The sequence below is a fragment of the Stylophora pistillata genome, chromosome 6 (genome assembly GCF_964205215.1).
Source record: "Stylophora pistillata chromosome 6, jaStyPist1.2, whole genome shotgun sequence".
Classification (NCBI taxonomy): domain Eukaryota; kingdom Metazoa; phylum Cnidaria; class Anthozoa; order Scleractinia; family Pocilloporidae; genus Stylophora; species Stylophora pistillata.
Window position 1 is genome coordinate 15,953,253 of NC_142524.1, and position 23,191 is coordinate 15,976,443.

The 23,191-nt window shown below is 38.5% G+C and overlaps 2 protein-coding genes and 1 long non-coding RNA gene across 4 annotated transcripts in view; 2 read left to right on the forward strand and 1 right to left on the reverse strand.

Moving 5' to 3' along the window:
- LOC148728493 (uncharacterized) overlaps positions 1 to 22,483 on the reverse strand; it is a 57,960-nt gene extending 35,477 nt beyond the window's left edge. Inside the window, exons 1-2 of one of the 2 annotated variants that reach the window (XR_015988550.1) lie at positions 22,042 to 22,460; positions 21,179 to 21,509 (exon numbers count right to left, since the gene is read on the reverse strand). This is a non-coding gene — a long non-coding RNA (uncharacterized LOC148728493). Of the gene's footprint in view, positions 1 to 14,678; positions 21,510 to 22,041 lie in introns of those variants that run through there. The other variant, XR_015988549.1, reaches the window with a different exon arrangement.
- On the forward strand, positions 5,504 to 8,341 carry LOC148728497 (uncharacterized). Its single transcript, XM_088762953.1, has 6 exons — positions 5,504 to 5,936; positions 6,133 to 6,177; positions 6,431 to 6,475; positions 6,569 to 6,640; positions 7,720 to 8,221; positions 8,320 to 8,341. Exons 1-6 carry the CDS (start codon positions 5,900 to 5,902, stop codon positions 8,339 to 8,341), a joined length of 723 nt encoding a protein of 240 aa, XP_088619079.1. The 5' UTR covers positions 5,504 to 5,899.
- Positions 8,257 to 10,435, forward strand: LOC148728498 (52 kDa repressor of the inhibitor of the protein kinase-like). Its single transcript, XM_088724607.1, has one exon. It carries the CDS (start codon positions 8,454 to 8,456, stop codon positions 10,104 to 10,106), a length of 1,653 nt encoding a protein of 550 aa, XP_088580733.1. The 5' UTR covers positions 8,257 to 8,453; the 3' UTR covers positions 10,107 to 10,435.
- Positions 22,484 to 23,191: the final 708 nt, after the last annotated feature.

Below are 23,191 nucleotides of genomic sequence, written 5' to 3' on the forward strand. Positions count from 1 at the left end.
GCTGTCCAACAGCATGGAAATTGCCAGAATTCTTCCATGTCAAGAATTTTTTGTTTAAACTCTTCTTCAGTTTGGGGCATGTGACTTGACACATTCTCGTTCCATAAATGGTCCACCAAGACTTGACAGACTTCCTGACAAATTGAGGAAATTGTGGAGACGCCTAGTCCAGACATTTCGGCGATGGTATAGAAATAATCTCCTCGGCTTAGTCTATACAGACAAATAGCAAGCCTCAGCGCTGGTGATATCGGTTCTTCCGTCACAGTTTGCCGAATAAGGAAGGGTTCAATACGTCTCAGGATGAAATTAAATGTCCCCCTAGATACTCTGAAGGTTTTTTTGAATCTTGCGTCTGAATAGATGTTGCAAACATTTTGCCACCAGCCAGAATTTCTTTTTAGCCGACGACACCATTCGAACTGGACGAGGAACTGTGACGTTCCTATGGGAAATAAGCAATAATACAAGGCAAGCCAAATTCAAAACTCGTCTTCTCCTGGCAGCAAGGTTGTTTAATGCCAACTGCATCTTAAGTCGCCTTTTTCTACCCTCCTTGATCGCATTTGCAAGAAAAACAAGCTCTTCATTTCCAGCATTTGTATTTGCCACATTTTTTTCCGCCATTTTGGTAAGCAATAACCGCTGACCGCAGTAGAGTCATGTTCAGTTTCTCAATTAAGTTCGACATATTTAGGTTCGACGTTTGAATCAACTGCCGAACCTAATTATTCGAGTCGACCCGAATTGCTATTAGGTTCGGCACATGTAAAGTTCGACGTTTGAACCGGGCCTTATTCACACCTATGAAGCTGACAAAGTGAATGATCCCTAGCAAGCTCGCTGGAGTATTTCATCCTATTGGAGTGGGCTGCAGCTGTTCTTATTAAGGCAAAAATCGCTATGCTGGAACTCTGGCAGCTGGGACTCAGCTGGGATGAAGATGTTCCATCTGAAACAAGGAAAAAGTGGATTAAACTATTTGAAGAGATAGATGCACTCAATGATGTAAAGTTTGACCGCTGTTTGACACCTGCACACGCAGCCAGAGACCCTATGCTAGTTGCGTTCTGCAATGCTTCACGTTGTACTGGATTGAGGACCAACTCACCCTACTCGATTTTAGATGTCGGCGAGTTGGCGTTGGGGAGTTGAACCGTCGGCGACTTGACCGTAATTCTCTGCAGGTATAAGGGCCTTAAAACGTATTAGTTCCCTGGTGCCTTGCCAAACCCTACTGAAAATGTATGATGCTCTAGTCGCTCCTTATTTTGATTATTGCTCTAAAGTCTGGGGATGTATAGGAAAACGCCTGTGTGACAGACTCCAGAGATTGCAAAATAGGGCTGGGAGAATTATAACATTTAGTGATTATAATATGAGATCTGCAGACATCCCCAAGACTGAGATGGGCTACGCTTGAGCAAAGACACTCTAAACAGCTTGCAATTAGTGTTTTTAAATCTCTAAATAACTTTTACCCTGAGAGTTTAAAGAACATGTTAAAGGCAATCTAAGCGGTTTATTCTTACAATGTGCGAGGTGCCTCGAACAACATTTTTGTACCAAGGCCCCGTACTGAGTCTGCAAAGCGGGCTTTTAGCTATAGGGGAGCAGTCATGTGGAATGGCCTAGAAAATGTGCTTAAAGACGAAAGAAATCTCAACTCTTTTAAGTCTGCCCTGTCTTCTTGAACCATGGATTGCCTTGAGGGAGTTGAGATTGAATTTACTTTAGTTATTTAATGTACCTTTAAGGTTGATTGATTCTTGTGTAATTAATTATAGGATAGATGTTCTTAATATATAGAAACATTTTAGCATTAATGTAGTTTCTCTAAAAATTTTTATGTAAACGGCCCACTGGAAGAGCATTTTTAATTTTTCATGAAGTGATACTGTTAATAAAGCTTGATTAATTGATTGATTGATGATTGATTCACCAACAAAAATCAACAGAAAACCAAACTACAAAACCCACTGAGTCATGCTACTATTGAGCAACTTACACGCATTGAAGCAAACAGCCCTCCCCATTTGGATGACTTTGCTTACACCAGTGTAATATTTTTTGGCATTCACTATTTGGTATTTTCACATGTTGTTGTCTTTTATATTATTAATTTATCTGATACACAAGCCCATAGACACTATCATGGTGTAACACTGTGAGAAACTTGTTTAGGACTATAAAATAAAACTGCGACACCCGACTCCAAAAAAGTATTCAAAAATGACTCCAAAATTTGTGAAGCATAAGTTACAGACTCCACTCATCAACACAACTTGCAAATCCTTTTTCAAATAGTAACTTTTGCATGTGTACACAGATTCGATTAGTGAAGAAGCATTGAGTGACACCTTAACTGACAGCTCTCCACTCATTTCCAGTTCTTCTCAAATTTCACATTGTCCATTTAATCACTGCTATTGCCATCACTTAAGACCTGCCTCTCTTCATTTCACAGTTGTACAGAGAAACCTTTCACCAGCAGTACAATTTCCAAACACATCAGCAGCCTATTTTTAAAATTAACCAGCTGTACCATTAGTTTGAATGCCCTTACGTCTTTGTCTGTGTCATGGCCACAAATGAAACTTCTGTCTGTATAGGAACCCTAAGCCAACACACCAACCCCACAAACAAGTGCCTAGGTCTAAAAATGAAACTTTCTGAAAGCTCTTTGAGGAAAAAAACGGCACCCCGTAGAATGATTCAGTGATTGATTACCTTCATCCTATGAAACATCAAAAGGAAATAATTTAAACTCGCAAAGAGAAAATTGAATCACAAAGAAACTTGCAAAAATTGATTCTTGCTCTTGCATTCTCAACTTTTTACCACGATGAAAATACAAACTGTTCTCCACATTCTGAAAATATCCCCATGGAAGTGGAGAGATTTAAATCCTGAATGGAAAACAATAAAAGAGAGCAGACAAACACAGGTTGTTGCAGCTGACCGTCATGTAGATTGAAGGGCCCACGAGAATATAAATTTTCCCAAAGTCACTCACCAATTCGACGTCTGGCACCTATGATCAACCTACACAAATTAAGTAAGAAGTATGAACTCCCTCCCTATATCACATCCATCTCAAACTATCTCTGGTTATGTACTAAAACATTTCAGGAATACATGGAAATGTCCATCACTTTGTAACCATCCACTCCTGGGATTCAGCTGACCTGTACCACCAATGTACTCACCAACCATTCCCGCTAGCTAAAACAAAAACAAAAAGGTGACTAAGGCATGGCTCCTCAGCTCATGATGCACTTAAGAGATTTGCCTTGGATAGAAAAAAAAATATTTTAAAAGACATCCAGTCACTAACATTGTGCGGGTCATATTGACAATCAAGGCATCAACCATAGAGAGTATGTAGACAAAACATGCACAAAATGGCAGCACTTTCCTCCAAGGCCTGGTTGCACTTGCCCGATTGACAGCCCTGGACCATAAAACCACTACTGACAGGCAACAGGCTGATACATCCAGGTCATCTTTCCAAGACATAAAAAATTAGGGGTGTCAAAGCCCTTATTTGTGAGGGTACATGTACGCAATATTCATCTCAAGCCAACAGCCTGATGCCATCCCAGAGAGAAAACTCCAGAAACACTCGAGAGAAAACAAACCCTGACAGCACCACACATTCCCAGAAACATTGCCAACAAACCTTGGCCTCCTAAAGTAGATGCCAATGCTAAACATATATCATAATTTTCAAGTAATCAATCATGAATTTAACCGTAAAATGCTACAAGCATTATACTTTTTTGTGATAAAAGATAAATTTCTTCAATGAAGTCACAGAGGTAATTCAGTGATGTCATTCGTCTAGGTTTTCATAGCTTTTGACAGAATCACTCTGCCTAAACGTGTGCTAATAAAAGTTGTTCCACTAATACTTATTCTTTACATAGAGTGTTGTCCCATTAAATTGTTTGTCGCATTTTTAGGCCACAGGGATTTCTTTTAACCAGCCACTGGCACCTGCTTTATCGCCAAGCGACAGTCCAATGCAAACTTCCTTTCAAACAAGTATGCCACAGCTCTGTATGGTGGAAATTCTTCCATTAAGGCCTGCAGACTTTTAAGCAATGCTGACCCCAAAACCTGGGAGTAAATAACACCTTCTCTAGTGGCAACTCCTGAGTGCCTCCACTAACTTCTGCTACAATAAGCCTTGAAACTGATATGCCTACGGATATGACAATGTTACAAGTCTCTCTTCACAACTGAAAATGCTGTTATTAATGACCATATTGCTGGAGAAGTAGATTAAGACTCAAAGTGACTTACAACAACCATTGCAACCTCAGCAGACACTTTGAAATTAATTTTGATCAGGAACGGCTTGCAATTTTTTACATACACCAACAAAAATTGTAATATAAATAATAATTATTATAATAATAATAACAACAACAACAATAAATACATTAATTGAAGCTCCTCCAGTGGGGCTTTTCAGCCACAATGTATACCAACTAGGTGCTTGAAAATCCCCACTGGCAGGAGACAGCCCAGTGGGCTAATTTACAGAGTGCAGCCAAGGAGTTGAACTAGGGGCAACTGTTTTGCACTTCACTGACAGATGTTTTTATTCAAGCATTTGTTTATTTAAAATAAAGCATTTTTTGTCTATCTAACATATCATGGGCTGTCAAGATTAGTTCATAAACACGAGTTACATTAAGAAAGCAGCAGGAGGGAATCTCAGATCAGGTTGACGGGTCCGTGCTTCATCCAAAATGTGTGCTTTCTGCCTTTGTGCAAGGGCTGGAAAATATCATGCCTTAAGCAGGATAACGTTTTACAGAATTGTGAGTATATCAACATTATATGTATTCTAGAAAGCTCTCTTGTTGCTTCTGTTGTTGTTATATCTGATATAAGCGACCCTCAAAAACATTTTTTGCTTTCAGTTGACTAGCTAACACGTGTGCAAAACAAAACTTGCTGAATAAACTAGTCCAAAACATTGATAGACTCTAGGGACTTTGTTTTCCTGGTGAATATTCAAAACCAGTGAAGTACCCAAACCCGTGGTGCGAAACAGCAACCAAAAACAAATCCAGTGAGTTGTGGGGTGAAAGACTTGAGCCCCGGACATCAGATTACAAGTGCTGCACCCTAACCCCTCGGCCACACTGCCTGCATGTGATGTTGCAATATGCAAAAAAATATTCATGTGACAACTTCAAAAAGAAATGAAAAAGGAAAGTCTGGATTGTCAAGTTCCAAGACTTGCAAGCAAGTAAGAGAAAAAGCCACCACCAACCCCTACTTACACAAAGACCCAGGAGATTGTAAGAACTACAAGACATCTGTGAGCTGGTTACCTTTTCATTTAGAATTAAATCTATTCATTAGTTTACCTATTTTTTCACTTATTTATCAATCTTTTATTTATATGCTCAGGGTAAACAAAATGTAATTTGTTGAAAATATCAGCATCACCACTGATAGTTTAGTATACTTAGAAAACCAACCCCAAAAGTGGAGCAGTATGTTGCTATGGAGTGAATGCAGGGGCGGATCCAGGGGAGGGGTTGAGGGGGTTGCAACCCCCCCTTTGAGCAGCATTTTAATTTTTTTTAATTCTTCTTTAAAAAAAATAAGAACAAAATTGTCTTTTACGAAGTTGTTTCACTTCCACCATTCACCTGCTTTTGCGGATTTAAAAAGATAATATACATTTCGCAACTTCTGTCAGTGTGGGGGATCAGTTACTTGGGAGAAAGTCTTATTAGGATCGCGTGACGTCCTCAGGGTCATATATAATAGGAACACAGGTGAAATTCATTCAAGCGTAAACGAGCGGGATTGGGACCGAGCGAATGTTTGAGTCAGTTGCTGAGGTCGAAGAACGTACGAACTGGAAGCTGTCATGAAGAAAATAACCGATTTTTATGCGAAGAAATCAGGTAAGTTCGTGTTTTTTTTTTTTTAAAAGACGGTTAATTATATTTAATAACAATAATAACTACTTTCAACACCCGATAGCCTTGACATACCGTGCAATTCATACAACAGATACAAAGTGTATTTTTCATTGTCCACCAGTTGAAAGCTGACTGGCAAGAAAATCATGTCTTTTGAACATAAATAAACATTTTGCAGGTTCAGCCCAATCGAGGCCTGAAGATAATGAAGGTATTAATGAAGGTAAGCAGAAATAAAATTGTTCTTAAACGGAGACAGAGAAAATAATTTATTATACTTCACTACGTGAACTGTCATTATAATTATAACCACAGAAAGCTTCGACATCCGATAGCTTCGACACGCGATAGCTTCGACACGCGATAGCCTCGACATACCGTGCAATTCATACAAAGTGTATTTTACATTGTGCACCATATTGAAAGCTGACTGGCAAGAAAATCATGTCTTTTGAACATAAATAAACATTTTGCAGGTTCAGCCCAGTCGAGGCCTGAAGATAATGAAGGTATTAATGAAGGTAAGCAGAAATAAAATTGTTCTTAAAACGGAGACAAAGAAAATAATTTATTATACTTCACTAAGTGAACTGTCATTATAATTATAAACACAGAAAGTGCTCCTCCTAACAAGCAGCCAAGAATCAGCAACCCTGACGATCAGGCTGGAGGGTCTGGGATCGAAGGTAGAATTTCTTATTTTTATTTATCCGAAAAGTAAACTTATATCGGCCAGCACCAACAAAAAGTATTTATTCCAACGTTGCAAGAAGTCTAGTGAATTCCAAATAAAACTGACTAGTATTATAATTTCGTTTTGTACACAGCTTTGCCCGATGAAGTATTGGTCGAGGTGTTTAAAAACTTCTGCCTTAAAGAATTGCTTAAAACAGTGTGCCTGGTCTCAAAGAGGTGGAGGCACATTATAAACAACAATAACATTCTGTGGAGTTGCCTACTTCTTGATGAGTGGCCCATGCAATATTTAAATGAAGAACAAATTGTTAATTTCATGTCGCACTCCAGTGGGTTCAGATATTTATCTATAAGATATATCGAAATAACAACATCAGAAAGGAGGCTTCAAACATTGTTAGGAGATAGTCTGGGATTTTCTAAACGTTTGAGATATCTGGATTTAAGTGGCCAACCGATATCATCCCTTAATTTCCTATTGACTGACTCTAATTCTTCTCCTCTTGAAACCTTAATCCTAAATGACTGTAGAAAAATAGATACTTGTTGTTGCACGGCTATTTTAGAGCAATTACAAAATCTTACAGTACTATCACTCAACAGAGTAGGATTCACTGCCAATCAAGTGGCAACTATTACTTCCTCATTATGCTCATTGAATGTTCTGTGCCTGGTTGGTGTAAGCCTTGAAAGAAACGACGTAAGGCTGATTTTGCAAAAATTGAACAGCCTTCAGTTTTTTGAAATATCTTGCAGTTCCGAAGATAAAGAATATATTGATGCTCTAGGGGAAGAATATGACGTTACTTTTGTCTGCCTCTAAGAGTAAAAGCATGTTACATACTATAGCGGCATAACAGTGTTATGTTATAGAAAATAGTTTGTCATTTAGTGAAGGTATATATAACCAAGACATTTTTCATGTGACCTGTAAAGTACAATAAAAGCAGGCTATTGTATTTATTTAATGCATGTGTGTCAATTTTATTGAGGTTATTGCAAATAGATAAAGGACTAACCTATTAAAAGTTGTGAATGTATACAAATAACCTCTTTTTGTAAATTTTAGATGTAGCTGCAAAATGTCCTGTGCCTACCACTTCTGGTTCAACCACAGGCACAAAGATTGATTTGGGAACTGTTGTCAAAGATGCTGCAGGCTCTTGGGATGTTTTGAGGCGATTATCGCACGAAATTACAGATGAAAAAAGAATGCAATACCTTACATTACACTGCAAACCTTCTGAGTCTGATATACTTCATTCTCATCAAGTTACCAAAGGAAAGAAGACATGGAAAGTTTCTTTTCAATCGAAATGGCTGAAACAGTTCCCATGGCTTTGCTACAGCTACATACTTGAAGGTGGGATTTGTAGTCACTGTATCTTATTTCCTAACAAAGTTACCAAGGGTACAACACCGGGTGTATTGGTCACAGTACCGTACCAGAAATCTTACACTAAGGCACTTGGCAAGGATGGCATCCTCAACTGTCATGAGCAATCTGCGATGCATAGATACGCAACTGAACAGGCAGACCTCTTCAAACAAACTTTTCAGAATCCTGAGAGGTATAGAGTAGATTCCCAGCTGGCGACAGCCGAAGCCAATCAAGCCACAGAGAACAAAGAAATTCTACGACAGATTGTTCTAGCTGTTGAGTTTCTAGCAAAGCAGAGTCTGTCCTTTAGAGGACATCGTGATGATCGTGTCGATTTTTCAAGTTATGAAACTAACAGAGGAAACTTTGTTGCTCTACTTCAATTACTTGCGAAAGGAAACGAGCCTCTTCAGAAGCACCTCATGTCAGCAAGCCGACAAGCAAGATATACCAGCAAAACTATTCAGAATGAGGTCATTCACGTGTATTCATCAAAAATTAAGGAAAGGCTGACAGCAGAGCTGAGGGACAAGGGCCTCCCTTTCACGATTATAGCAGATGAGGGTACAGATCCACACTCAAACCAGGAGATCTTATCTTTATGCCTGAGGTTTGTGGACCAGTCTTCGCCAAACGATCCTCATGTCAAAGAATGCCTGATTAGTTTTATGCACTTACAACGAACAAATTCCACCATGATTTCAAGGAAGATTTTGGAATCTCTCTCTGATCCATCTGTTTCTTTGGATCCTAGCAACATCCGTGGTCAGGCATATGATGGAGCTTCTGTTATGTCAAGTGGAAAGGAAGGAGTGCAGGCTAAGATAAAAGAGTTCAGTCCGTTGGCTCTTTTCACGCACTGCTATGCTCACTGCCTAAACCTCTCCATCGCAGCAACATGCAAACTGGCAGAAGTGCGAAATTTGATAGGTCTGATTAACGAAGCATATCTTTTTTTAAATAACAGCCCGAAGCGACAGCAGCTGTTTGAGTTGACACTGAAAGAATACCTTCCTGAGAATTCTCACAGCAAGCTTCCAGGTCTATGCAAGACACGCTGGGTGGAAAGGCACACATGTCTAGATGTTTTTCTTGAAATGTATGAGATTCTTCTCACATTTCTTGATGCTATTGTTGCCCCCCACGAATACCCGAATTTAAAATCATCTACTGGAAGCTGGAACTGGGACAAGGATACCATCACAAAAGCCCAGGGACTGAAAGCCTCTTTGTCGTCATTTCAGACAGTAGTGGTTTTCATTACAACCAAGAATATTCCTGATGAAGTCAAAGCTCTTGCATCAAAGCTGCAGAAACGGGACCAAGATATTTATGAAGCATACATGATGGTTGATGAAGTAATTGGAAACATCAAGTCTGCTAGAAAAAACATTGACAGCAACTTTAAAGTGTGGTACACAGAAGTATTAAACCTTGCCGAGAAACTGGGAATCGCGGAAGCCGTACCCAGGAAGACAAGCATACAGAGGAACCGCTCAAACATTCCCAGCTCTAGTCCAATTGATCATTATAAAAAATCTGTGGCTATTCCCCTCCTTCATTCCTTGATTAGTCAAATGGAAGACCGGTTTTCTGTCGAAGACCGCCACGCACGCCACTTGCTTTATCTTGTTCCCTCAATCATAGTTCAAAACACCATGGAGCTATCTGAAGCAACAAAAGGCATGCTGTTCTGGGAGAATGACCTTCCTTTTCCCAAATCCCTTGGGAATGAGCTGCGAAGATGGCAAACTATGTGGCAGTCAACAGAGAAGGACCTCCCAAACAATCTTTTATTGGCACTTGGCGCGTGTGACGAGGATGCTTTTCCAAACATCCATCGTCTTCTACTCATCGCATGCACCCTACCAATCAGTAGTGCGGAAGCTGAGCGGTCCTTTTCGCTCATGAAACGGATCAAGACCTGCACCAGATCAACGATGTCTGAAGAGCGATTCTCAGACCTTGCTGTAATTGCGATGCATTACCCTGAGAGATTCGAGGTAGACGAGATCTGCGAGGCTTTTGTAAAAGCCCATCCAAGAAGACTTTTTCAGGCTTCGTTGTTTGATTAATGAGGTATGCTAATGCAGTAGAAAAACGACAACAACTGCTGGACAGTTCAATCATACATTATTATTTTTTAATTTCTGTCTGAGAAATAAGATTAATCCCAGATTTTATATCATGCCTTCACAAAATCTAAACATCATATTTTTGGGGGACAGGTATGACACTGGAACTGTTAAGAGCTCACGCCAGAGGCATGGGGCCATCACTCGCCTTCTGCCATTGGCGATAAAAGTGTACTACAATAATGTACAAACGGGCCGCCGCAAGGGTTTCAATAAAAGCCGGTTACCGGCGGTTTACTGCCGCCTGTCATGCCTCTTTCAGCCGTCTATTCACAGTTTGTAATTCTTAGTCTCTCTTCTACTAGAACTAAACTAATAAGTAATGCAAGAAAGCAACGGAAGAATTCTAGAACGGAAGACAACGTCAAAAAAAACACTCTTTCCAACCTTGAAATACAGGCTACAACAACACGCCTTTTGATGCCCAGAATGCTGGAAATTGCATTTCCGAGCTTCTAGATTTCAAATTTTTCTGGGGGGGCATGCCCCCAGACCCCCCTAGTTGGAAGGGGCCTTGCGGCCCCTTCTAAATCACCGACATCTGTACAACCCCCCCTTTCAGAAAATCCTGGATCCGCCCCTGAGTGAATGCCATTAAATTGCATTATTTTAGGCTCACGGTCAGTGGTCCACATATTTCATTTAATGTTTGTTCTCAGACTTTATAGATTCTTTTGGTCTCTTCCTGTGGCTAATGCTTTCATAAGCTAAACTTACAAGATTTTCTTCAGGGCCATTAAGCATCTGTAGGGGCAAACAGCTGTCAATTGCAAAACAGCCCAAAGTAAGTTCATGTTAAGAACAGGATCGAAGTAGTAACTGCATTAGAGAATAAATTATGTCAAAGAAAGTATGGAATCACTTCAAGTAAAATTTAAGGTACATGTGCTGTATTCACTACTGACTGTGACATGGGCTTTCCAGTGCAAGAGAAAATCTTGACTTTGTTGAGAATTGGTCAAACAGCTTATGACTGTCATAAATTTATCAGAGTCAAGACAACTTCAGTTTTCAAGATGTGTTTTGAATGGCATTTGTTTTTCAATGTGTAGGAAGAAATCCTGTTGTTCATGTTAAGAATAGTTTGACAGACAAGAAAGAAACAGAGATGATAAATATATGTTAGAAAATATTATGTTTCCACACACAAATTGATTTTCCTAAAACTTGCATACATTTACCACCGTTAATCACAAATATGAACACCCTAAAGAATTTCACAAAAGTTACCAGGGGGATCAATCCTTCATGGTGGCAGCGCCACCACTTTAGAACAGTCCTCCCATAAGTATTAGATCAGCTTGCACCAAAAGTGATTTTAAACATAACCTCAAGACGTTTTTATTCAGGAAGGCATTTTGTTAGTCTAATTAGTTTATACTTAGGATTTTATCTACTTTCTTTATTCTGCACATTACTTTTCCTATAGCCAAATGTAATAGTGTAGTTTTCCTTGTTGATTTCATAATGATTGTACATAGGTTCTTATTTTGTATTTATTTATAATGATTGTAATGCACATTTGATTAGTTTACAGAAAATGCACAAAATAAATATTACATTATTACAATTGTTATTATTATTTAAAAAGAAACAAGGAACATGTTGTATTTACCTGTTTTTACCACTGGTAACACAAATGTAAAAAGAAAAAAGGAATGTGTTGTTTTTCCTTGTGGTAAACTATGCTTAAGTGCAATTAACTGTTGAATCTTGTAAGGTTCTCTAGTTTAATTCTGCCATCTGTAGCAGTTGAAGTTCATCAGCAGGATTGTTCAGAAAGTTGTTTTGTTGTTGAAACATTTCTAGGGTGCCTGTCTGTGAAGAAGTCTTGACAGTTTTTACCATGATGTCTCAGGGTTTCAATGTTTTTCCAACTCCTGTCTGAACAGAATAATGTGCAACTTTAGGTCTAAACCCCACTTGATGTTACAACTGTTGATGCACTGATGAGAATCTCCCTAAAAGGTGGATTGGCAGTATATTATCACTCTTCTTTGGCTTTTGCAAGTTAGCTAGACTCTGGAAAGAGGGCTATGCAGCCAACTACCATGGATTAGTTTAACCATTTACTTCTTGCCATGAAGTAATACTATCTGGACAATGGAATATCTGAACCTTTTGCAGCTTAATTGATTTCTTTTGCATTTCAGTATCAAGTAGTTTTTCATGTGGCATCTCACAAAATAATGTCGTTCAGGGTTTGAGCCAGGCCGCGCCATTGCACCAATCCCGCACTGCAATTGAAATTGTCCCTTAAAAATGGCCAAAGGGACAATTTGTCCCCTTCAAAATTTAGGGGAAAAGGTCGAAAGGAAGCACACACACAGAGATTTAATTCAGTACAGAAATTTAGCCACATCTAAAACAGAACCTGGAAAGTATATTTTATCGCACGTTTTAAAAAGTTCATTCTAAAGTCACGTTTCAGTCATGCTCTACTGAACACATGCGTCTCATGCTCAACCAAGTGTGGTGAACTTTACATTTGGTGTGACATGTCACATTGAAAACGTGTTTGAACATTAGAAAGCTTTTTCGTTCCAAATCGAAGCCAGAGTGAATCTGTGAAAAATGGTACAGAAGAATAGGAAGAAATGGATGAGGATCAAAGGAAACTGAGAAACCACGAATTTTCCAGAAACTTGGTTGTGAGATCACACATGGTTGCGCCATGAAAAGGAGGCAGTGTTCTGCTATTTTTGTCGGAAATCTAAGAAGACAAATCCCTTTACATCGGCAGAAGGGTGTACTAATTTTAGAACCTCAACTCTGCAAAGACTGTAAAGAACATGAGGATGCTGTAAGTGAAGAAGCTACGAGGGATACATTCAGCAACACACAGCGCCGTGTTTTTAGAGCAGAATCGCAAGCCATCCTAACAGCAATGAGAGGCTTCTACTGGCTGGCCAAGGAGGATATGGCAACAGTCAAGTACAACTCACTGCTCAATTTTCTGGATGAAGTTGGCCTCGAAAGTGTTGAGAATCTTCACGTAGGAGGAAGTGCTACCTATCGATCTCATCAAAGTGTCGAAGGTATGCAAGATGCTATTGGTACTGTTCAGAAGTCTAACATTGACAAACTAGTAGAAGCCAGCCCATTCTTTTCTCTGTTAATCAATGAATCAATGGACATCAGTAATCATGAAAACCTTGTTGTTTATGTTAAGTTATTGAATTAATTTAAACCAGAACTGCACTTTTTAGAAAACATCAATGTTCGGGATGGAAAGGCGGAAACTATTACCGCTGCTGTTAACTTGCTAATGGAAAGGAGAAACTTGCACAAAGACAAAATGACAGGATTCAGCAGCGATGGAGTGAGTGTCGTGAAAGGAAAAAACAATAGAGTTTCAAATCGAATGAAGGACAATAGTCCATTTCTTGTGTCTATCCACTGCATGGCTCACAGGCTTGCACTTTGCACAAGCCAAGCAGCTAATGGTATTCCTTATTTGGCAAAATTCAAAGAGATCCTTACTGCTCTGTACCACTATTTTGACAAGTCTGCCCTTCGGTCACAGGCACTGGCAGAATTTCAGAAGATCTTTGAACATCCTGAGCTAAATGGTGTCAGCTTATGGTGTAACTAAAGACGCCTTACAACTTCTACGTTCTTACTTGACTGACCGTAAGCAACATGTCAAGACTGACGGTGTTTTGTCGGATTGGCAAATTGTGAGGTGTGGAGTTCCTCAAGGCTCAATCTTGGGCCCCCTTCTCTTCAATATATACATGAACGATGTGAATTTTTCAGATATTTCGTGCTCTCTAAGATTTTATGCTGATGACACTACTGGGTACTCTTCAAACCTCTGTCCATCTACCTTGCAAATAAATCTACAAAACAACGTTGGTCTACTCGCTTCCTGGTTTTGTGAGAACTTTCTGGCGATCAATCATAGTAAATCTCAATCCATAGTTTTCAACAGAGCAACTTTACCAACGCCCTTTGTTATTGACAGTAATGAACTGGATTACGTTACACATACGAAGCTTCTTGGAGTAGTCATCGACAATTCACTCTCTTTCAACGTACACATTAAAGAAGTTTGCCGGAAAGTGAATACAAAAGTTTCAATTCTCCGTCGCATTCGTAAATTTATACCCTCAGATGTGATGATTAAATTGTACAAAGCTTTCATTCTCCCTCACTTCGAATATGCATCACCACTGTTTATAGGTCTAAGTAAGGGTCTGTCTGCGAAACTGGAGTCAACCAATGCATTCGCTCTGAGGACTCTTCTCAATTATTCTAAGTCGACTGCTTACGAAGAGTTATTGAAAACTGCAAATATTAAAAGTTTAGAACATCGACGCATAGAACAAGCACTTATACTTGTATATAAAAGTATTCATAACCAGACACCAAACTACATTCAGGAATTGTTTTCTCTGCGAAGTAATGGTTACAGCCTACGTGGCCATCTTAAGGTTGTTCTTCCAAGACCAACCTCATCTTATATGCAACATTCTTTTACGTACCAGGCTAGCAAACAATGGAACAATCTGACAGACAAAATAAGGATGTCGGAATCCCTTTCTATATTTAGGAAAAATTTGCAAGACATACAGTTGTCCTCATCGTATGACTGCAGCTGTTTGTTTTGTAAACAAATAGTCTAGTCACAAATAGCAATTATTCATTCTAGATAATTAATTTTTATTTCTTACCTATTACTTATTACTTATATATGTAAATTATGTCAAATTTTTATGGCACATTTGCATTTAAACGAGCTATTCGCTCATATGCGATATGTGGCTAAATAAAGTTACTTACTTACTTACTTACTAAAAATCAAGGAAGTGTTTGATATCAGGTGGTTTTCATTCTACGGTGCTCTGGAGACAATGTACCACACTTGGCCATCTCTTGTGGCCTACATGGAATCCCGACCCAACAGTGATGATAAAGCCTGTGGATTCAAAAAGAGCCTGAAGGAGTTCAATTTTGTTGCCACCCTCTGCATGATGATGGATGTAATTCCTATTCTCACATTCTTGAGCCTTGCTTTGCAAAAGGAACATGTAGAGCTTGTGTCAGTTCAGGCACTGGTGAAATCAACTATTACTCAAATAACAGCTCTTAAGAGTAACAACAGCAAATTCTTGTCCGAGATTTTGCCATCAGAAGATGATGTTTCAGAAGTTAAGTGGAGAGAGAACACTATTAAAGTGACTGCCGGTGAAGTTCAACAATTTGAATCAATGAAAATGAAATTCCTTGACAGTGTCTTACTAAATCTTGAAAAGTGATTCCCCGTAGATTCCACAAATGTAGTTAATGCATTAAGGATTCTTAGTCTCTGCAATGTGTGTTTTCAAAATGAAAATCTGTCAACCAATGGAAATGAAGAGCTGTAAATGTTGCTTTCCCATTATGGATCTACAAAGAAAACCCAAGGTGGTAAAGATGTACTAGCAGTTGTGGATGCCGAAAAATGCAGAATTGAATGGAACTTTGTTAAAGAGCTGGTTGTTAGAGAGCATTGGGCCACACTGCATGAACTATGGAAAATGCTCGCTACCCATCATAGCGATGAAGTTCAAAATTTAATTGAGCTTTGTCAAGTCACACTTGTATTGCCTACTAATACGGCTGGCTGTGAAAGAGGTTTTAGCGCACAGAATCGAATTAAGAATGCTTTGAGAAACAGACTGAAAGCTGAGAGACTGGATGTACTCATGACCATTGACATTGAGGGGCCACCTTCCAAGGACTTTGACTTTTCTACAGCCCTTGACGTTTGGGCAAGAACCAACAGAAGAATTAGGACATGTGCGTCTACCAGTAATTAAGAAAGGATATGAAGTTTACAAGGGGATGCCGGGACGAGATTCTGCTGTGAAATGTTTTGAAGTATAAAGCATAGTCATCGATCCTCCATTTAAATATGACAAAAAAAAGTCTTCACACCAATAACTTAAACTTTTGTTTGTATCAAGGATCAGGTGAAAAAAATGTTTCGTTGGCTTGCCCGTATGAATGTAAAAAAAATGTTTAATAAAAATTAATTTGCCTGTCCCCCTAGAAATAAAAATGTCCCCCAAAATTTAAGCCAAGAGAACAAATTGTCCCCCAGTGATCAAATCCTAGCTCAAACTCTGGTTGTTGTTATATCATTATTAGAACTGGTTTAAAGATCTCTGAACCTTAATTGCAGCTCAACTGATTTCTTTCCTGTTACAAAAGATCTTATACCCATTCAATCATCAACCATACAGTACATATGACCTGGTCAACATCTCGACACAGGCAAATAAGAACTCCATAAACCCAAATGTGTGGAGTAATAACCCTCTACAGTATCTCAGCAACCACTTTAAGCACATCCAGAAGTGCATCATGGGAATGATTTATCCATGTTGTAGCTATGACAAAGCACTCTACCAGAATTACATACCTCCTTTAAATGGAAAGGAGGCACAGCATTTGATTGAAAAACCTGTTGCATTTCATTAAAAAACCTATTGCAAGACCCACAACCTAGCTTCTTATCTGTTTGTGAATGTCCCAGTGCAGCACGCTACTGTTCATGGCCATGAAATGTGATTCACCAACCATATTGACTAGACTGCTTAAAACTAGTATCTTCCCAGCCATGGCTTTCAAACAAAATTATAATAAACCTTAACTATTATAGGTAATGATACTGGTTAATTTCTTGATATTCAATTTTTAATTATTTTTATTTTTACAACCCACAATATTAGTACTCTCCATAGTGTTCAACAAATTAAGCCTACCTCAACAAAAAATTCACAAAACTTTAAAACTTATGAGCTCTTATTATCCAACTACACCAAGACGAGTACAAATAACGCCATAGACGAGTACAAATATCACGCGGTATTTGTACCTGTCTAATGTAGTACCGGTTAAACAGGTTTTCTCGCATCGCGCAAGCAAAGAATTGGATTGTAGTTACGAAAAAAAAAGTGGTGGACAATTTGAATCATTTTTCTGACGACGAAGAGTCAGAATGGTTGGCAAATATAGATCCAAGTTCATTAGATGAATCGAACGAAGAAAAACAGCTTGACAACCAGAAATTTCTTCATTAAATGAAGATAAATAGAAACAGCAACACAATAACACACCAATTCCGTTCCGCTTTGCATACTTCTGTCACGCACTCCTCGTAAATAAATATCCGTGAAATTTGCCTGCACTGAAATAACAGTTTGGCATGTTGGATAATAAGTAACTTATTAGACGTTTTGTTGTGTAGTATCGCTGAGTATTTTGACGAACCAGTCAGGAGATAGAACTTCCATATTCATCAGTTCAGAACCAGTTTAGTAGCACCAGAAAGTTTCAGGACATTCAGTGAGTTCCCTCCTCTTACATCATGTGGGGGATTTCAGTTTACTTAATAACTGTCAAAGAAAAATCCTGCACAGAATTGCAAGTTGTATCATACCGAATGGCTACTTGGGACAGCCAGAAATCACAAAGCGCACACCACCAGCCATCCACCACCACCAAAGCAACATGTACTGACATAACATTCCTGACCCAGAGTAAAAGTACAAATTAAAAACTCTATATGGAGTGTAATCTGCAGTCTTAAATTCCAATTATCACTACTTTTGTTTTTTTAGTTGAGACTAAATTATGCATTTCAAAATAATTTTTTTATATTTTAACATTTGTCACTTATTCTATATTCTTTCAAGTTACTTCTGTCACTTTACTGACCAGTATATGGCCCTTACCACTCAGGGGAGTTACTGATATTTATTTCTCCTTCAGCTAGTGTCTACACACATTCTTCCACTGTCACTAATAGACACTAACAATTTTGGCCACTTGCTAACCAACATTAATAGGCTAACAAAAGTCCAGAAGACCTAATGTCTAAAGTTAGGTAGCAAGTAATATATCGCTGACAAAAAGTATTTTATAAGAATACGCATTTAGTGAAAAATTGTTAAGAAAGCATTGTGTTGCATTTGATGAGACAAGCATGTACAAAACATTTTACAACACCACCTACAATTTATGCAGGAGGCATTTATTATTTTCATTCTCCACACACTAGTATGAATGAATGTGTGTATGGTGTCTGCTGGGTAACAAACTTGTTTTGCTACAAGTCTTCCCTACAAACATAACTTTTTTCTAACAGTAAAAAGTTTTTCACCACAGACTCAAGTCATTTGAGCCTGTGGAATGGACAATGGTCAAAATCACAATGTGCAACCTTGACTCATAACCAGAATAATAGTGATGACAAAGCAAGCCCAATTAGCAGAGATTGCCTCAAACCACAACCGACACACAAGGGGTGAGTAACTCTTTTTCTCTAGTCTTTCTTGTGAGCCAATTGTATTTGTATATTATATAACATACGTGTAACCACTGCTCACCTTGACTAGCTAATCTGCTAACTGCAGGCAGTGGATATTGTTTTCTCTAATATTTGCCATAATGAACAAAGTTGAAGTTGAGGTAAAGTTTAGTTAATCTTGGGTGTATAATGTCCATATTTTGAAATATCAACTACATAAGTATATCATGCATTGTTCCCCATACTATTCCTGATAATACCTTTAAATTCTGAACAGTTGCTTGATTTGAGTGAAGTTTTTTGGACAGAGTGGCAAAGAGGAAATAGTCTTGGCCAAAGTGTGAGAGGATGTAGAGCTGGAACAAGTTTTCCTTGGTGATTTTTTGAAGGAGAAAACTCAGAAATTACATCACCTTTGAAAAGGAGGAATGTCATGATATAAACCATTGTTTCATGCTTAGCAGGAAGGCACCTATTGCTGCACAGAGAGAGGCAATGGTAAGTCCAACTCACACTAATGACATTCCAAGAACATCCCACAAGGGAAATGGGCTCTCGTGGAAGGACCTCAAAACCATCCAGAGAGAAATGCCCTTGTGACACAAGTTTGCAAAATCTTCAATGGCTGATATAGTAAATTGGGAACAAAGATGGTCGAATGATGAGGTAAAGAGATCATGTTGAAATAGATCAACAGTACAAGTTGAAAATTACATTTCACAGACTTTACCCAGACTTATGAGGAAAAGTGACTTTTACCTCAAGTTTTACACTATTTCTTACTTATTTTGTCTTTTAATTTTTATTTATCAGGAGAGTCCTGGATTTCCATCATGAAATTTAAATTGCTGTGAATATTTGTTGAGATATGAGTTAATGCTGTCATAGTTGAGTTCATTAAACTCTTCATTACATCTGAAAAGCACCCAAATTGTTGTAAAATCTCTGGAAAATTCCAGTAGAACCCCCACCAACTCAAACTCCATAGGGACAAAAAAAATGGCTGAGTTAGGAGGGGTTCAAGTCAGCTAATAGTAAATGACTGAAAAACTGGGTCAAGGGAGATCTGATTGTGTTTAACCCATTGACACTTCCGTGTAACACGGGCCTACGAAAAGTCAAAATTTTGGAGAAACCAAAAAAGCAAACACGACACGCAGTAAATTTTTAAACATTATCTTTTCCAAAAAACAAGCTCCAGTGAAAGAAGACTAATTAAAGAACTTATTTGCGACAAAAAAAGCAATAGGTGCATATTAAGTTTTTACTCAAAAATCAAGATTAAAGATAAAAATCGCTAAACATTTTTGCATGTGGGTGATTCCATGTTGCGGACATTACATTCAGAGACTAAAATTAACATTTTAAACCTCAATTTAAATGTCAAAATGTTCAACGAGGGTGTTTAAACATATCTAGAAAATACCTTTAGTGTGCCCTTTGCACCTAATAAAAAGATGCTTTAGTGAGCACTCAAGACCTTGAAGGCATGCATTGAAGAAAGTGTGTTGCAAACATCACATTTTAAACAACCACTTAAAGAGATTTTTCTTTAAAGAGATTTTTAATTGTGCTTTCAAAACACGGCAATAATTAAATTTTTCACCTATCAAAAAACATTCCTTGAAACCTCGTTCCAGTGATTCTGCAAACAAAAGTTCTGTGTTGCAGACTGTGGCTGTCCATCTGTTCTGTAGTTACTTGTCTAAAAATGAAGCTGTAAAATTATCATCTACTTCATTTATTACATATTTCTCCTGCTGACCTAGTATCATGCAATACCATGCAATCAGATTTTTTTAAAAAATACTCATTCACATTTGAGTAGAAAATTAAAAGAAGCTTGCAGTGATGGTCAGTGGCTTTCCTCAAAAAGCATACTTACAGCCAGTTTTGAGCATGCTCAGAAGTTCAAAACCCCTGACCAGCTACTCAGTTCCAATTTATCCATTTCTGTATATTATATTGCAAACAAAGTCAATTTTATTATTGCAATGCCCCAGACAATTGGTGAAAGTTCAGGAAAATTTAGCAAAAAGTTAAAAGAGAATTCGAAGTTGCATGAAGTCTACAAAACCAAAGATAGAGAAAGAAAGAAAGCTGAAAGAAGGAGGCCTAAGTTTCAGAGTGCAGCTGAAATTGCCCAACAAAGGAAGTTTAATTGGGACGGTGTGAGGAAACATAGAATGATTAAGAAAGAAAAGAGAAAGGTAGAGCAAGAAGGTCAAGACCATAGCATAAATCCTTATGGTACACCACAAGCACTGGGAAAGGCTGTTGGAAAAGTTAAGCCATACTTACCAAAAAGCCCAAGAAAGAGGAAAGCTGTTGTAGAAAAATTAGCTTCTTTTACAGGCTTTCATCTTCCAAAGAAAAGAAAAAAGGATTTTGGTGGAAACTTACACCTGAACCCAGAAGTAAAGCAGAAAGTTTACTTACTTTATGTGCAAGACTCAATTTTTAGGCAGTCCCCTGGAAAAAGAGACTTTGTGGTTAGCTGGAAGAATGGCAAGAAAGAGCACCTTCGAAAGAGGCATCTCCTTTTTTCCTTGAGAGAAGCACATGCACTTTTCTTAATGGAAAATCTTGAGGTTAAAATTGGGTTGAGTAAATTTAACTCTGTCCACCCTCTCAATGTTCTTCTCTCCTCTGAAATTCCTAGAAATGTGTGTTTGAGTCATTATCATGAGAACATTAAATTGGTAATACTCACTACAGTTTTGAACCTCGTGTTTGTACCCGAAAAAAGATCACAAGTCCACGGCGGTGCTTCACATCTTAATGATCTTAAAGATCAAAGAGTTTCATCTGGTACACTGAAACTATATGGATCACCAGAGTTACCGGTCTGCTGTCGTAACGGAGAGTGTAAACGCAGGCACTTGGACAAACAACGGGCTGACACCTTAATTTGAATCATCAAGCGTCGAGAAAATCACAGCTTTCGTTGTACTGGCCGACTCGTCTTGACCAACTTGAGGCCCGCTTGACATTCCTCAACATCTGTCATCAGGTTTCTTTCGAACACAAATTTATCGCAGATTCTAAACAAGCAAATACAAATGAAATCAATATCTTTCTTAGCTTTCTTTTCAGAGTCAACTCTGGGGAAAACATACAGTCGGCTTGAGAGTCTAAAAAGGAGAACAGTTGCGAGGGATACTAGCTGCAGTGATGGCAAAGTTTTGGACGACCAACTTGCCAACTCCGATTTCCGAAAAAAATGCGCAAGGCTTGAGCGAGCAACCCAAATAGCTCTTCGATGTTTTACTTCCAAAAATGAACCTCGAAACTAAAATATGTTCATAACAATGAAATAAACCAAACTAAGAGATGTGTGCATCCACGATTAGACCTTCTGTTAGAGAGTAAAGCGCCCCTTGTTGTATTGTATTGTATTGTTACAAAAAGTACAGAAACCGCGCGCTTCGTTAGAAATGTTCATTCAACGTGCTCTTGGTTTGCTCCTGGACCAAGGTAATCTATTTCACTCTAATTTGCTATACTTGAAGTTCTGACTTAGCTCAACACTAACCTAAACAAGTAATAAAAGGAATAAAATATAACATAACTTACTCTTGAATCGCAGCTGCTTCCTCCGACCAGAGTTCCCTCTATTAACTCTGCTCCGAGTATTATTCATACCAAAGCGAGGCCCTTCTTGCAGTATGGCGTTACACCACGAAATTTGATACTAACGCGAGTATCACGTGACGATGGCAACATGATGTAATGGAACGACGAAAGGCCTATAGTTCGGCATTTTAATGTACAAATGCCCACGGAAAATGTACCTAAAAAAAAACAAAGAGAACAATGACGTCGTTATAAATATAAACGTTTGTTTATTCCAAGAGCGTAAATTGGTTAACGAAGTGCACCATCCCACCTGGGCGCAGAAAGTGGGAAAGTTCCTGACTATCTTATTTGGATTAATGGTTTACGTCATCGATCAGGCTATGATTCTGACTACACTCAGGCGGGATATTCAATGTGAAAGTTTATTTAGGATGAGTCAGCAAGCTTTGTGGAATACGCGTCCTATCACAATCTGCAATGTGCTGCAAGTTTTAACTGAAACTGAAGGGTTATACAAAAATAGCCCGTGCAACGCCAGATACTAAAAACCACTACGTGGAAACGTATTCCTCATCTAATTCAGCAGCACTATACCCCGAGGAAAGGGCAATTAAAATAAACTTAGTTACGCTACTGATCACACAAAAAATTCAATGAAAGCAGTGATATTTTACAGAGAGTTGAAAAACAAAATTACATTAATATGAAAAAAGAAAGTGGTCAAACCTAAGACTGACCGACCTAGAATGACTTAACCTTCCCGCGAAACGCTTAAATAATTAAAAAACTACCGTGATACCACGCAAACCTCTTCAATGTGCCGTCAGAATATTAATTTCTGACTAATTTGTTCCCATGTCACTCAAACGTCAGAAATTACATTTTCTCAGGGTGCTCCATGAACGCAAAAGGTCACAAAACTGCCAGTTTTCCGATACATTTTAAGTTTTCCATGCGAATTATTGTAGATCGTAGGTTATCACCCTATTACCCTTTCCAATGAAAGATGATCAAGTAAAAAGAATGGTATAAACATTCAGGCTTCGACAGGATTCGTACTTTTGACTCACGAGCCACGAAGCCACATGTTGATAGCGAGGGAAACTTTAGAGGGTTCTTCTATCTGCTCACAGCTTTCAATGAAATA

Excerpts from the sequence above, each read along its gene's own strand:
- LOC148728497 (XM_088762953.1), top strand. The coding sequence starts at position 5,900 with ATGAAGAAAATAACCGATTTTTATGCGAAGAAATCAG. Across the intron at positions 6,178-6,430 it reads TAATGAAGGTATTAATGAAG|GTTCAGCCCAGTCGAGGCCT; the intron begins GTAAGCAGAAAT and ends AACATTTTGCAG. Across the intron at positions 6,641-7,719 it reads TGGAGGGTCTGGGATCGAAG|ATGTAGCTGCAAAATGTCCT; the intron begins GTAGAATTTCTT and ends TGTAAATTTTAG.
- LOC148728498 (XM_088724607.1), top strand. The coding sequence starts at position 8,454 with ATGTCAGCAAGCCGACAAGCAAGATATACCAGCAAAACTATTCAGAAT.